Raw genomic sequence first — 17,570 nt, 5'->3', positions numbered from 1 at the left:
ACCCTTTCTACACCTCAGTAGCACATCTTCCTAAAAGTAACCTTCTTTTTACAGTATACAGAAAACCCACTTACATCGGCAGATATATTCATAAACTTTTCAAATATCTCTCATCTTAAGCATGGTATTACACAATAAAATATAACTAATAGAGACAACAATCTTTGTTCCAATAAGACTTCTCTTACAGCTGAACTCAATCATATATATACAGGGTGTTCGGGATAAATTTGACAGTTTCGTAAGGAAAAAGAAAATCTTCTTTGTATCTATTAAATTTAATGAATTGACAAAAAAACATTACAGGCAGAGTTAATTACAATACTATCAACAAGATTTACTCAAAATAACCACCATTAGCATCGATCACAGCTTCAATTCTGCTTCGGAACCTCGAACAAGCTGATGCTACAGTCTCCCTGGGAAGGGCCGCAAAAACTGTTTTAATTTTATCCATTAACTGGGCTTTTGTATTACTGGAAGTGCGATTGGTGTCTTTTTCAACTGCGCCCCATACAAAATAATCCATGGGGTTAAGGTCTGGGGAGTTTGGAGGCCAAACATTTGGACTGGTGAAGTCGTAGAAATTTTCAGACAACCATTTTTGACTTTTCCCAGAGGTGTGGCAAGGGGCCGAATCGGCCTACCATTGGCTACCCTTGTTATCCAGGGCTTGACTACAGTTAGCAACTCCACGAACAAAGCCCGAATTCCAATGCCAGGGTTCTTCAACACCTGTTCCTGCAGATTTGCGAGGAATTCTGCTGTACGAACGCAATCAGATCGTCTGCTAGGGATCTTTCTTCTTGCTACATCCTCGTAGTCACCATTGCAAGTCTCTAGTTCATGCCTGATTGTTTTTACTGTATTCAGGGAGCATTGGGCAGCAGTCGTAATATCCTTATTTTGATGGCGGGCACGAATCATCATGATACAAGTTATTCTCTTCCATGATTCAGGTGGGTTCCAGCTATCCATCCTTTCTGACATCTTGTATATGAATGAAGAAGGGTCCAAACTTTTAAATGAAGAGACGTGTGTGTTAATACATGTAACTTACGGAAAAATATAATTAATTATAAATATGTCAAATTTATCCCGAACACCCTGTATATATATATATATATTATACTTTCCTATCTAATGGCAGTTCCTACTGAAATCAACAAAGCACTTAATTCTTCTCCCAATTCTGGACCTTCTCTTCAGAAAGCTTGTAGTAATGCTATCACTATTCTAAGTGTCCACAGTATATCTAAAAAATAAAAATAAAAAATCTGTGCACTGCTTTCAAGTCCCAAATGAAACTGGCCACCCGTATAAATTCCCCTGAGGACCAATTCCTTCCTCTCTCAGTTCCTCACATAGAGGGCTCAAAAAATATGCTTGCCCACAGCACAACATGGATTTTGCCAGCTAGCAAGTAGCTGCACACTGGACAAAACAGAATATATTTTATTTAATACAAGAAATAATTTCTCCAATCATGAAATATGAAAAGATATGAAAGATATACATACTAAGGGAAAAGAAATAAAAAAAAAAGGGGGGGGGTTCTTGAGCAAGTACAGTAAAACCCCAAAGTTACGTGGTATGTGGGACTAACAAAAAATGCGCAAGTCTAATTCGCGTAACTCGGGGTATAATTTTGCATGTAATTTATATATACAAACATATAATTGGGACCAAAGGTTTACAAAAACACCTATATTTTTTAAGAAATATAATCATAATTGTAGTTTTTCGTACATAGAAAAAAAGAAAGTTATTTCAATGTTGATGGTTTCATAAAATCTAATAGATTCGTCTGAATAATGTCTTTTTCTTGTCACACAAAATTTCTTCATAGCAAGCTAATGATTTTTTTATTCCTTGCCTTGTGGCTACAATTTGTTCCTCGTTAAAATCTATGTCCTCCAAAATCTGTACACCTTTGTTTTATGATTGTTCTTACTGTGGATTCCTGTAGATCGAACTGCTTTGCTAGCTCACAAATTTTCATTCTGCCTTTTGGATGACATTATTTTTTATGTGATAAAATTTTTATCAAGAACATAACATTAAACAATCGCAAGGTTTGTAGACTATAAAAATCGTTTATGAATGGAGACCACGTGAAACATGTCAGTGCTTGTTCACAGCATGTGCGACACTGGCGAATGCAGCCGGCGCCTGAAAGATACAACTAGTGGTGAGGCGTGAAGCGGGACAGGAATACATACATATAAGAAACCGTGTAACTCCAGATTCGCGTAAGTCGGGGTATGACTGTATATTTTTTGCATGGCAAAAAACGTTTTGCATAATTTGTCGAGCCCTGCTAGTATGCAAAGTTCCTTGTTCCTGCAAGCTAGCTATGGATAGACTGGAAGATGGGTCACCATCTACATGGATGGAACATAAAAAAAAAAAAAAAATACATCTGTAATCATGACTATGGTCAATATGTCTAATGGTCTAATGGACCATACTTTGGATACTACCCAAAGAATCAAATGGGGAAATCAGCATGCTCCATTGCAACAAGTTTAGAAGTGAAACACTTTTCTTTAGAATCTGCAGTGCCCTTAAAAAAAAAACCTAATCTAAATAAATATGGATGCATACAACTTTCCAAAATATAGGAAACATTAATTCGCCTCCGTAGCGCAATTGGAAGAATGGCGGTACGTTGTGCCCTTCGATTGGAAAAGGTCTAAGTTCGATTCTCGTCATGACGGGAGGAATCTTTATATGGATGTTTTCAATTGAAGGTGAGTTAGCCGATCTCATACGGAGGTAGCAGGGTTTTTTCTCTTGGAAACTCGGGTTTTTCATCCCGCACAAGACAAATCGGCCCTTCAGAACAGACGCAATTTACAGACAAAAAATACTAGCTGTAATGGTGGTGGGGGTGGGCAGTAGATGGTGCTGAAGGCGCTGATTGATAGTAGAGGTCCGGCATAGTGGTGGAGATAGTTGTACAATAGGTGTCCTACCACAATGAGTCTTCGGACTCCTTGGAGGTGTCACGAATAATAATAATAATAATTCTTATGGATCCTGTGTTACAACTGAGACTACTGAGTGGCACGCATAGGGCATGCTAGTTAGGACTCTAGATATGGTCTTCCAAGTTTCACTTTGTTTCAAGATACCATTGTGTGTGTGTGTGTGTGTGTGTGTGTGTGTGTGTGTGTGTGTGTGTGTGTGTGTGTGTGTGTGTGTGTGAGAGCTTTATTTTATTTATTTTTTATATTGATGCCATACACAAGAGGTTGAAGGACCTATAAGCAAATTAGTGCTGTGTCTAGGTTTCATGTGAGAAGTCAATAGTTTGTTGTCTTTTTTTGAAGAGTTATAGGTTGTAGTTGGTTGGAAATACCTTGTGCAGTAGGCTGCTTCAAAGGACAGGAGTAGATTGAATAAAAGAGGAAGAAAAACAGGTTTAATATATTTACAGTTGCACAGTAAAGGGTAGCTGGGCAGTTGCTGATCTTGTATTAAAACAGAACAAAAAGTGAAGGAATGATGTTTGCCAGTTCAGTTGAGCAACAACCATTGAAGTATCTGTAGAATAGAGGCAGAGCTGAAAGAATGTGTGAGGTAGAGGTTGAAATCAATTTGTAAGAGAGGGACTGTCTATGAGCTGAATTTCTTTCCTGTAGACAGCATCAAAAATTTAGAGAAGTTTTAGGTGCTCCACCCCAAACATGAGAGCAGTATTATAAGCATTGCCAGATTTGGAATTTTGTATATAGTTAAGAGTTGGCTGGATGTAAAAATAGCATTTTGAGTGAAAGAGCATGTCAAGTTTTTTGGATGCTGAAGCATCCAAAAAAGAAGCTATTGATGTGTTTGTGCCAGGAGAGACTGGAGGTGAATGTTAGTCCAGCAAAGAGAGAGATTTGATCTGTTGATCTTGTCTGGTAATTTGTGTATGAGGTTTGTCCAGGAAATTCACGAACTTTTGAGTTATTGCACCAACAAGTACTACCAGTTGTGTGCTTCATATGCTACAATCTAGCAGCAACATTGGAAAATAACCTAGTGAGAACCACAACTTGATATTTTGCTTAGTTATAGTACTACATCTGTTTATGTCAACACATGTTCAGTGCATCTGGCAATTTTTTTTTTTGTTTAAAATGAGCAGTTTTCATGCTCAACGAATTTGTGTGAAGTTTTATGTGTGTCAAATCAAGAAAGTCTTTCATGGAGACATTTTAAATGTTAAAAACAGTATTTGGGAATGAGGCTTTAAGCCGGACTCAAACAAACAAGTCAGTGGTGAAAAACATTTCAAAGATGACAAAAATGTTGCAAAAGTTCGTGAAGTCATCCATTCTAACCAACGTTTAACTGTTCGTGAGGTAGCTGAAGTAGTAAATATTTCAAAAACTTTGCATAATTTGTGCCTCGCCTTTTGACTGACAATCAAAAACAAATTCAAGTTAACCATGACCCAAAAAAGCAAGACAAGTGCAGTCAAATATCAAAGTGACGATGACAATTTTTTTTCAATTCCGAAGGCATTGTTCACCATGAATTTCTTTAAGGAAGGGCAGTGAATAAGGAGTATTATCTTGAGGTAATGCAACTTCTTTGTGAGGCTATCAGAAAAAAAAAAAAAAGGCCTGAAGCTTGGAGGGAAAACTGATGGATGCTTCAGATCATGCACCCACACACACACACCATTACTAATCCATTAATTTTTGGCGAAACACGAAATAACATGTCATTCCACAGCCTGACCTTGCGCCAGCACTTTAATTCCTTAAATTGAAATGACATTGAAAGGCTGGTGTTTCCAATTGACTTGATTTAAAAAAACTAGTGGAATTGCACAGCATCCCAATAGAACGGAATGAATGAATGGAAAAAATGCTGGCAGTGATATATACAGAGTGAAGGAGAGTACTTTGAATGTGACAAGGCTGAATAGCTTCTAAGTTAGACAAGAAAATTTTTATTTAAAAAAGTTCAGGAATTTCCCAGACAAATCTTGTATTACTGAGGGTAAAAAAATGAGAGCTGAGATTTCTTTTGTGAGAAAAGAGGCAAGACTGTGTTTTGGTGGCATTGAACATGAACAGATTGTCTGCACTCCATTGAAAGATAGTACATAGATCAACGATTTAAGGCACTAGTTGTAGATCTTGATGCTTGGGATATCTGTACACTGAATGGGTAGGATGACTATAGAGTAATATCATCTGCAAGGCTATGGGATAAGATTAATGGTGAATGTGAGTAGGTCATTTATGTAAATGAGAAAGAGGGTAGGTGAGGACAGAGCCCTGTGGTACTCATGCATTGCTGGTGAAGATCAAAATGAGGGAGCTATCAACCATGACTCAGTGAATGACAAGAGAGGAAGCTGGCAACCCAATTACAGAGGATGATAGGTAGAATAAAGAATGGCAGTTAGAATATCAGTTGATATTCTTCTTGAACTGTTGGAGATTGCAGTCCTTTGGAAATGCTTCATGAGAGAAGATGTTCCACAGAATTGAGGTGGAAGAAATGAAAGACTGGGAATAGCAGGTTCATGAGTATGCAGTTTGACTGTAAAGGGATACAGTTGTTGCTCAAGTTCCTGTACATCTGGCAGTGGGAGGCATAATAGATGCAAGTTCTGCTGAGCAATGGCCATAGAAATATCTGCAGAAGAGAATGTAGAAATTGATCTATGGGAAAAGTGGTTGAAGAGAATCTGCAAGAGAACTATCTTTAATCAACCAGAGCCCTTTTCTGAATAGAATCACAAATTTTTAGAGAGATCTTAGGTGCACCACCCCAAATATGACAGCAGTATTCCAATGTTAGTCAGATTTGGGATTTATACAAAGTAAATAGTTGTTTGGCAGAGAAGTACTGTCAAGTGGAAAAGGCTGCTAAGATTTTTGCAATCTACTATAAAAGTGATATGATTGTGCCAGGAAAGGTTTGGAGTAAGAGTTTCATAGGCCTCAATGCCTGAGAAACTCTTACTCCATCAGTGACCACCAGTATGGCAGAATCCATACTGGTGGTCACTGATTAATTTTGATGTCTATTTTGTTGAAAAACTAGAAGAGGCATACAGTGCTCAGATTCCAGTACGATAGGAGGTAATTTCCCTTGGTCATCAATGCAGGAGTTTGAGGAAAGATAATGCTAGGAGGTCAGCTTTATCTTTGGATGAAGTAACAATATATTGTATTCCATGAAGATGTCTCTGTGAATGAAATGAAATATAGCATTAAAAATTAGCTTTAATCCTTTCCTGTTTTCAAGAGTTCCACCCAGCATTTAAGCCTAAACATGCAAACAGCTATTATTTTGGATTCCTGTGCTTTCTGACTTCTCACACATTCAATTTGAACATAAGATCAAATTTTTAAACAATAACTTAACTCCTGAACAACTAAAAGTTATTCTCAAGTTCATGTCTTTCCCATTAACTTGTCTCTAAATAATGTGGCATTTAGGAAAAGTCTCAAACAGTTTTACAGACTTTGAAGTTTTGTCAGCAAACTCTCTGCTCTTTTATACCACTTTCTTCAAACAGTTCAGTAAACAACTGTAAAATTAAACAGCATTTAGATTATACACACTACAAGCTATAACAGCAATTCTCAATAGACTACGGTAACTCATAACAAAGCAACAAAACTATACTTAAAGGCAGTCATACCACCTGATATAAAAACCATACTGATATAAAAACCTCTTGTAGCCAATCTGGGAAGTTTAGAGCAGCATTTCTGATACATATTATATTCTGACATAATATAATTCTGATATAAGAAACTTAAAATTGTTTTGGAAATAATAAAATCATCCAAGTTGTAGAAACTATAGCAACTCAGCTTTTCAATATTTGCAACTCTGCTGAGAATTTTTGTGGTATTCTAGTTTCATTAATTATTTAAGTTCTTTATTTAACCTCACACAATAACAGGCACTGGTTACTAAAAATATAACAATATCTAAGGTTAATTTTAAACTGTTCAGTAATGAATGTAAGCTGACCAAGGCCCAATTTGTGGATAGCATCTTGTGTACTTTGTGTCTCTTCTTCACTTGTTCCTGTTTTGAGCAATATCAGTTAGTGATCATTCCATTCAAATGAGAAATATGCTATGATTTCCATATTTCCCCATTGTGTGAATGGAAACCACACACACACACACACCAAAGATGTGCTTAAATGAAGATCAATAAGTCAAGAACCCAGTCCTTAAAACCAAATATCGTTTACATTGTTGTCAATTTTCAGACCTACAATAAGCAGGTATAGGTGTCACAATGCATCTGGATGCTTGTTCAGATGACATTGTTTGGTTACCAAGGGTAACAACTATACATTATTATTCATTTAAATGCCTGAAATGTTCGTTATAAACATTAAATATAAAGAATGTCTGAATACCTTGCTCAGACAGTGAAACAAGCTTGCTCTTTTTGATGGCCCACTGTCCTTCAATATTCCCAGTTGTAGAAAAAGCCCAACATGATCCGCACTGGCCCTAAAGAAAATTTTTTAAAATGTTAGCTAAAGTAATTTGGGTATACTTTATGAAATTTTTGAACTTTAATAAATAATAAATACTTACCGTCAATGCTATTCCCACATCCACAGTACTAACCCCCCCCCCAACACACACAGAATATATATATATAAATAAATGCAAACTCAAAAAAAGTCCAAACCCTTCAAATTCATAACTATGCTCACAGACATTCATATCATTATCACTGTTGCATACCTTAGCTGAACTTATACATACATGGTCACTGTTCTTCCTGTGATTCTTACTTTCAAGGTTACACATGGTGATCAGAATTCATTATGTAGAATTCATGGAGACAAACTCATGTTAGAGCAATTACTTTACTTCCAATTAAGAGAATAACGTTTGACATTTTGACTTCCAATTAAGAGAATAACATTTGACATTTTGACTTCCATATCAAGGTCATCATCAGGAAAACACGTGAACAAGACAAAGCTACATACAAAAGTATGCTACATCTATTTTGTTAGCCATTTACACTAGCCTGACTTCTGGTGAGAAACAATAAATCAATGAAATAAAATAAAATGTTTATATATAATAATATATAGAGGATTTAAAAAAAAAAATTAGAGTAGAAATACGTAAGATGCATCTCTACAATTCTGTTATCTTAAGGTTTTCTTGTGTTATGGTTCTGCCATCATGTTCTGGATGGGTCTTCTGCACTCTGGGAATTACTAATCCATCATTGTTGAGATAGGATGATGAATTAGCATCCCGCAGGTTTCCTTGAATTTTCTTTCAAGCTAGGTTTGGTGTGGCATAGGGACTTGGTGCCTCTCCAGTTAATTCTGCAATAGGATTGGAATGCATGGTCTGATAGGCCTGTTTTACTATAATGAAGAAATTTAATGTGCTATTTGTGTCCATCTTTTATTGGAGTTGGGCATCCTGTTTCCCCTATATAGGGCAAGTTGCAGGTGCACTGGATTTATAAACCCCTGATATTCAAGATAAAGAAGAGAATCTTTGGATGAGCTAAGTATACTTTTTAATTTTGCAAGAGGTTTGAAAGTTGCCTTGATATGGTATTTATTCATTGTTCTATTTTTTCTCTATTCTAATGTATGGTATGCAGTTTTGTAATATTTTACCTTTGGCAGTAGAGGATCTTGCAAATTTTTTTTGTTGCAGCCATTCTCTATTAAAGAATTGGCTAATAATTTCATATTCCTTCTTCAGCACCTGCTCATTTGAGCAAGGCTCTATGTTTGAGAGTGCTGATAACCCCTAGGTTTTTGTGTATTGGATGGTAGTATGAATCTTTGTGTTTGTGTGCATGTATGTTTATGGCAAACTGCAAAAGAAAGGCAGCCTGAGGAAAGACGCAAGACAAAGATGTGTGATGAGTTCTTCCCATGACGATCTAGTTTCCCTGACCTTCTGCATTAGGTCTCATTCCAATAAATAATTTCACCAGGAATGTCAAATACATTCAAGTGCAGGCCATTCCTCATATGTAAGTCTTCTACCATCATTCTCATCCAGTTTTATAAAATCCACTTCTACACACCATGCACATCGAATCATTTGTATCACAGCCCTTCTTAACTTAGTGTAAGTTAAGGAGGGTTTCTTTTGTGCTTCTTCTAGCAATACTTTCATATCCTCTCTCATACTGTATTTATCACTACTCACATCATTTGTTCTTACAAGTACCACCATCTCCCTTTTATTTTTGTTTGGATGAGCTGTTGCATCCTCAATTTTGATTCTTAGGAAGATCAAAGTAGTGCTCCACTGTCAAGCACAAATTTAATGAGCAAATCACTGTACCAACTGCCTCTTTCTCTTAAATTCTAACTTACTTAACTTATCACCACACAATCCAGAATAATGCCACTTCTTACTACCTTGAGGTTCATGATAATAAACACCACAACTTTACATTAACAAATACAAGATTTAAATTTGAAAAGGTACATAATATATATATAAATATATATATATAATCATCATCAGCCACTGTCAATCCACTGCTGGATTAAGGCCTTTCGAAGATTACTCCAAAACTGTCTGTCCATGGCTCTCCTTTCCCATGTCACTCCTGCAAATCTGATGATACCAATCCAACATGATTTAGGTCGGTGTCATGATCATTTTTCCTCTCGTGAAATTCAATCCAGTACTTCTTTTGTCCATTGCTGATTTAGTCTTTGAGCAATATGCCCAGCCCATTGCCACTTCAGATATTTCACTCTTCCTCTGATGTCAGACTTTGGTTCGATTTCATATCCACGTATTTCTTTTATGATCCAGTCTTGTGATACCAATCATATTAAATTGTGTTGTTCTTAATTTGTGAATTTCCTTTGCATTTAGTGCCCATGTTTCACAGCCATGTCAATATAGGAAGAATACATTGGTTAAAAACTTTTCTCTTCAGGCATAATGGTAGTTGACTTTTGAATATTGACCTGCAATTTTCCAAATGCTTTCCACCTAAGCATCACAGCATCTTTTAATTTCGTCCATATTTTGTTCTGTTGTTAACTGTTGTCCTAATTTTATTTTATTTAAAAGTATACGTATATTGTTTAATTTCATCATTACTGATTTTTATTATTTCTGGTTCAACATAGTTATTGAACATAACTCGGGTTTACTTTAGGCCAGCTGTTTTGCTAGCAATTTTGAGTTCATGGATATGAGTCACCTGTACATGGAACTGTAATTCATGTACGGTTGAAGTAAAGATAACCATATCATCTGCGAAGCATAAATGGCTAAAATATCTTCCATTTATCTTCAGACCTTTCCCTTCCCAATCAAGAAGTTTGAATATTTCTTTTAGGCGTGCTGTGAATAATTTTAGAGATATTGTGTGTGACCTGGTCTTACATCCCTATTTCCACAGTAGAGATGTTTCCATTGAAATTAACTGCTGCTGTTGCATTTGTGTATGCTGATTTGATGGTTCTGACATATGGCTCCTCCACTTGTTGGTTTTATAATGCTTTTCATAATTTGCACAAGTTTTTACTGAATCAAAGGCTTTCTCATAATCATTAAAGAACACATAGGTCCACAGTAATAACCTTTAATTAATAAATAAGGTACAGATATTTCATACTAAAACTAATAGTACATCTTCAGTGTTATAAACAGATCGGAATGGAATACAAGTAACGAACATTTGGTGGATCACCTATTAAAATGCTTTGTTGTCGCGAGCTAGGAAATGAAAGAAATTAATAAATAATTAATATTTAATATAATTGGTTATTTAATGATTACATAAAATAAAAGTCTCCAAGATCTTCGAGAGAGAGAGACAGTCATTTCGATTTAAATTCGGTCGGTGTAAAATAGCTTCACAACTTTCTTTAAAGAGGCATTCATATTTGAACCTGCATTTATGAAGGAGAATAGCTTTATCCCACTGGATATTATGGGTAGTGTTAATACTATGTTGTGGTAGACCAGACTTCTGGGGTTTGTTGTAATCAATATAATGTTGATGTTCTTTAATTTTTTTCCACAGAACGGCCAGTTTTTCCAAAATAAGAAACATCGTATTCACATGGTATTTGGTAAACGCCAGCCAAAGATAGAGATGACAGTTTATCTTTTGTAGAAGGCAATAAGGAAGAAATTTTGTTGATAGGAATATGTGTGGGAATCAATTGGTACTTTTTTAAAATTCTACTTATAGGATCTGAGATTCCTGGAATGTAGGGGATTGGAACTCCGCAGACTGTTGAAGAAACTTTAGGTATTGGAACATAAGATTCAATTATCTGTTGGATTTGATTAGGGTGGTAATTATTAGATTCCATTAACTTTTTAATGGATGGAAAGTTCTTGTTGTAAGATTCTGGAGAAGAGCAAACTTTATGCACTCTATTAATTAGAGATTTAAGAATGCCATGGGTAGCCCTTTGTCTCCACCTTTGGCTAACTATTTTTTGAAACAATTCGAAGAGACTATGTTTTCATCCATTCACCCTCAACCATCTCTTTGGTATCGTTATGTCGATGATGATTTTGCCATTTTGTCACATACTGAAGATGAGCTTTCCACCTTTCTACAACAGATAAATAGCCTTCATATCCAATTCACCATGGAAAAGGAAAATTCTGGTACTTTACCATTTTTGGACATCCTGCTTACTCAAACTTCTTCTGGTAGCTTATCTACAATCGTGTTTCAAAAGCCCACATTTATTGGCGGATATATTCATAACACGTCTGCTCATCACACATCTCAAAACTTTGGAATTCTTAAATCTCTAATTAATAGAGCACATAAAGTTTGCTCTTCTCAGAAATCTTACAACAAGAACTTTCCATCATTAAAAAGTTAATGGAATCTAATAATTACCACCCTAATCAAATCCAACAGATAATTGAATCTTATGTCCCAATACTTAAGGTTTCTTCAACAGTTCACAGAGTTCCAATCCCTACATTCCAGGAATCTCAGAACCTATAGGTAGAAATTTAAAAAAGTACAAATAGATTCCCACATATATATTTCTATCAACAAAATTTCTTCCTTATTGCCTTCTACAAAAGATAAACTGTCATCTCTGTCTTTGGTTGGCATTTACCAAATACCATGTGAAGGCAATGTTTCTTTTTTGTACAAACTCGCCATTCTGTGGAAAAAATAATTAAAGAACATCAATATAAGTTAAGGGGATAAAAATCCCTTATTGTTTTTCAGCCAGTAAGTGAAACTAATATCGAAAACTACGATCTGTAACGTTTCATGCCGACGAACTGTCAGCGTATCCAAGCGTAAGTGACCACTTGGTAGTGCCATACCACGGCAACTCTTTGCAAAGGTGGAGCAAGGTCCCTCACTGTTCTTGATATTTTCTCATAATGTAAAACACACAGCTCTTAAGAGATGTAGTACTGTTTTACATTATGAGAGCTACTCACTGATGAGACCTCAAAAAAGGTTGAAACCGGTCTGGGTAGTGACCTCTCCTCATAATGTAAAACAGTACTACATCTCTTAAGAGCTGTGTGTTTTACATTATGAGAAAATATCAAGAACAGTGAGGGATCTTGCTCCACCTTTGCAACGAGTTGCCGTGGTGTGGCACTACCAAGTGGTCACTTATGCTTGAATACGCTGACAGTTCGTCGGCATGAAACGTTACAGATCGTAGTTTTCGATCTTAGTTTCGCTTACTGGCTGAAAAACAATAAGGGATTTTTATCCCCTTAACTTATATCAACCTCGCCAGAAAAAAATAGCTGTTTGGCTTTGCATCTTAAAGAACATCAATATTATATTGATTACAACAAACCTTAGAAGTCTGGTCTACAACAACACAGTATTAACACTACCCATAATATCCAGTGGGATAAAGCTGCAGGTTCAAATATGAATGCCTCTTTAAAGAAAGTTGTGAATCTATTTTTCACCGACCGAATTTAAATCGAAATGACTGTCTCTCTCTCTCTCTTAAAGATCTGGGAAACTTTTATTTTATGTAATCATTAAAAAACCAATTATCTTAAATACCATTATCATCAAATTCCTGCCATGTACCCTCAAGTAGTGTACAGGACATGATAGTACTACATGAAAAAAAATTACATCATTACTAACTTCCTATCTACAATTTTTCTCCAAATCAGTCTGTTACTTGTCAAGACTCCAACATTATCAGATCCTATATTTTTATCGTCTAAGGCAATTTGCACCATATCAATCCACCTATATCTTGGTCTTCCTCTGAGTCGTTTTGCTGCCAACCTGGCAGAGAACACTTGTTTTGCTAATCTTTCCTCGCCCATTCTGTTTAAGTGACCATACCACCTGAGATTAGCTCTGCTAATGCATTCCTGGATGTTGACAATTTCAAGTTCTTTCCTAATATCCTCATTTTTAATATGATATTGCCATTGATGCCATCTGTTCATGCCTATAATCTTTCTCAGGACTCTCATATCTGCGGTCTCTAGTCTTTGGTCAAGCGTTTTACTTCTGACCCGGCTCTCAGATCCATAAATTAAAACTGGTTTGAACACTGTCTTGTATACAGCTAATTTAGTGTTCTGACTAATTTCTCTCTTATTTCATATGAATTTATTCAATTGACTTCCCCCCATACCGGCTTTGCTGATTCTGTTGTCTATTTCTATATTTAATTTACCATCTTCACTAAAAATCGTGCCTAAGTAGCTGAAATGTTTTACTTGTTCCACAGGTTCTCCACTCATAACACAGTTGACATTTTCAACAATTCTACCTATTTTCACTGTCTTTGTCTTTTTAATGCTGGACCTTCATACCATATCTATTACAGCAGTTATTCAATTTAGTCAGGGAATCTTGCAAACTTGTAGCTGATTTATTTAGAAGTATAACATCATCCGCATAAAGCAAAGAGCTGACATTAACATCTCCAATTTTGATATCATGTTTAATACCACTTTCCTTCATAATGTGATCCACATAGATAATGAATAACAGAGAGGATAATGTACATCCTTGTCTCACACCAGATTTAACATTAAACCATCTTCCTGTACTTCCTTCAATTCTAACTGCTGACTTACAAATCAAATAAAAACAAAGTATTGCTTGATATAATGCCCCATTGAAACCATATAACTGTAGCGTATTGAATAGCTTCTCTCTTGGCACCTTGTCATATGCCTTTTCCAAATCGACAAAACTTAAATACAGATCTTTGTTATATTCCCATGCTTTCTCGACTATTTGTCGTAAATAGAAGTTCTGACAGCCTCTATATGGCCTGAATCCAGCTTGCTCTTCACCCAGCTTTTCTTCCACAATTCTTCTCAATCGTTTCTCAAGTATACTTGCATAGATCTTGCCAGAAACACTCAGTAGGGAAATACCTGTGTAATTCTCACATTCTGTTTTATTTCCCTTTTTATATATGGGTACTATGAGAGCTCTACTCCAATCATCGGGAATTCGTCCCTCTGTCCAGGCTTTCTGAACTATGCAGTGCAGCCACTGTAAGACTCTTATACCACCATACTTCAGCATTTCTGGTCGAATATCATCTATCACAGTGGATATGACAGCACATATCCACTGTGCTGTCATCACTGCTTGTTTCATTTAGCAGTTTTTCAAAGTAATTACTCCATACTTCAAGGATATCTTTTTCTTCCATTTTTATGTCACCTTTATCATCTCTAACTCCTTTTAGAGCACTCTTTTTCCTACATTCCTAAGCTTCTTCAACAACCTCCACAATATTTTGCCACCTTCTTGATATTTATTTTCTATATTCTTGCCAAAGTTCTCCCATGACTTTTGTTTAGCTAATTTTACACAGTGTTTAGCATTCTTGCATTTGTCTCTGTATTCTCTAAGAGCACAAGCTGACTTATTTTCCAGGAACTTTTGATATGCTTTCTTCTTTTCCCTCATTGCCTCTTTAACTTCCTTTAACTCCATGGAGTTCTAATTTTTCTATCCTTGCAGACAACTTGGCCACATGCCTCTCTAGCTGAATCAATCAGGGCTTTCTTCAAGGCATCTCCAAGGTTTGATTCCTGTTCTCAAACTCTTTCATTTTTTCTTCAATAATCTTTGTGTATTTTAGTCTACAGTTCACATCGGAGAGCTGCTCAACTTTTATTCGCTTTAAAACTTTCTTACATGTTCTTTTCAATATGAAATTCAATTTTATCCTGCTCAAGACTAAATAGTGATCACCTCCAATTTCAAATCCTCTGTACACTCTGGTGTCCTGCACAAGGGAGAACAAATCACTATCAACAATAACATAGTCAATGAGACTTGTCTTATTCCTTGCCTCTTCTCTCCATGTGAATTTGTGCACATTTTTATGTTGGAACATGGTGTTAGTAATAACCAGTCCATGTCCTGAGCAGAAATCCAACAGATATTTGCCATTATTATTAGTTTTGCTCTTTTTTCCAAATTTTTCAAAAATATTTTTGTATGTCTCACAATCATTTCCTACTCTGCTATTTAGATCCCCAACAAGGACCAACTTTTCCTTTTTCATTGTGTCAGTTGCTTTTTCTAAAGCCTCAAAAAACTGCTCCACTTCTACCTTAGTAGAACCTTCTGTGGGATCATAGGCACAAATAAGTCTCATTGTCCAGTTCCCCATTCTCATATTTACCCACATTACTCTACTTGAGACCGACTGCCATTCAAGAAGATTAGCCTCGTATTTTGTGTTGAATACTACGACTACTCCTTCTTTTCCTTGATTGTCATTGCCTGAATATAACATTTTGTATTTATTGCTCAGAAAGATCTCACCAGTTTTTGTCTTTTTTGTTTCAGTCACCCCTATTATGTCGATCTGGTACTTATCTAATTCCTCAGCTAGCTCTATTTCTTTGCCATTCAGGCTTCTTATGTTGATAGTACCGATCTTTAACTCTGGTGATGTTGAGTTTGGGTGTGTTTTCAGATTTTTTCCAGTAGCTGACTTTTCACTGTTCGCCCTGGTTCCCCTGGCAAAAACAACGGAGGCCTTGTTTAATCGGCTGATACACCAGCCAGTATGAAATTTTGTCATGTTGTACCATCATTTTTTTATTTTGGTTTAACCAATAAGAATACAATTTGGTCGGCTAAATCCCAAATTGCCAGCCCATCCTCGTTCGTTCAGTATCCAAGTAGATACCCAACAGGGTGCACCACAAGAAGGTGAGGATTGGACATTAGGTCAGAAGCTCTGATCATTTCTCCGCATTCCTTTAAAGGCTATGTGGAGGTCTCCTCTCAGTTATACAGCTTTGACCCTTAAATATTAATTATTTATTAATTTCTATCATTTCCCAGCTTGAGACAACAAAGCATTTTAATAGGTGATCCACCGAATGTTCATTACTTGTATTCCATTTCGATCTATTTGTAACACTGAAGATGTACTATTAGTTTTAGCATGAAATATCTGTACCTTATTGATTAATTAAGAGTTATTAGGTCCACACTAATCTTAATTAATCTTAACTCTTAAAAACCACAGGTACCTCTAAAAATAAAAATTTCTCATAATCAATAAAACCAAGACATAATGGCAACTAATATTCATTACACTGTTCGATAATCTGTTGTACAACTTGAATATAGTCCATTGTACTAAAGTCACTTTGAAAGCCTGCCTGCCTGTTCTTTTGGTTGTACTAGGTCTTGAGTCATACAAAGCCTAGGAGCCAAGACTTTTGTAAACACTTTGTAAACCACCGATAGTAGATTGATGAGTCAGTAGTTTGTCAAGTCTTCTACTTCAACATTTTTATGTATCAGAATTAGGGTAGCCTTCTTCCATGTTCTTGGTCATCATTTTTCTTCAGATATAAGGTAAATAGTTTTGCTAAGATTTTGTAGATCATTCCTCCACCCTTTTAGAAGTTCTCAACAATAACTCCAACCTCACTTGCAACTTTTCCATTTCGGAAGCTTTGGATGCTCCACATAACTTCTGGTGGAATCTGAGGCACTTCAGCTATTTCATAGTTGTTCATTTAATTTGTCATCCTGATATAATACTGAGTAAGATTCTTCCATTCTATTTGCTATAGCATATCTATCTCTGGTTATGGTCTCATCTTGTAGTTTGACTGTAACCATCTGTTTATTGCTGTTCATCAATTGTTTGGCTCTTTTGAGACTACGGTTATCTTCAATTGTTTGTTGCATGAATTTATAATTGAATTTTCTTACTTCTTCTGTGATACATTTTCTGATTGTCTTGCACAATTCAGCATATTCAGTTTTATTCTGTAGGTTATCTGCTTGTTTGATTTATCTTCGTTTCTTCATAAGCTGTTTTGTTTCTTCAGAAATTGTCTTTTTTCTGTTCTGTGGTACCAGCTAGTTCAAGTGAGCATTGTAAAAGGTCCATTATACTATATATTAGTATGATATAAAATGTCTGTATATACTGGCCTAGTTGGCTGAGTATTTTGTGTATCTGCTCTCAGGTTACAGGTTACAGGTTCAAATCCCACTGTAGACATGGATGTTGGCAATTGTCTTTAAATGGGAGATGAATTTCATCACTCAGTGTGAGACCACCAACCTGGTTATTGAAGGCC

At 36.0% G+C, this 17,570-nt stretch overlaps 1 protein-coding gene across 1 annotated transcript in view; it reads right to left on the bottom strand.

The window, feature by feature from the left end:
• Window positions 1-17,570, bottom strand: part of LOC150101689 (cathepsin L-like) — a 118,618-nt gene that overhangs the window by 43,987 nt on the left and 57,061 nt on the right. The window contains exon 7 of the mRNA XM_090400126.1: window positions 7,397-7,493. Coding sequence (XP_090256252.1) covers window positions 7,397-7,493 — 97 coding nt within the window. The remainder of the gene's footprint in view (window positions 1-7,396; window positions 7,494-17,570) is intronic.

The sequence above is a fragment of the Typopeltis vanoorti genome, chromosome 11 (genome assembly GCF_054136105.1).
Source record: "Typopeltis vanoorti isolate ZY-2024b chromosome 11, IOZ_Tvanoo_1.0, whole genome shotgun sequence".
NCBI classification, from domain to species: Eukaryota; Metazoa; Arthropoda; class Arachnida; order Uropygi; family Thelyphonidae; genus Typopeltis; species Typopeltis vanoorti.
Note: the sequence above shows the minus strand (reverse complement) of the source record. Positions and strands in the feature narration are given on the sequence as shown.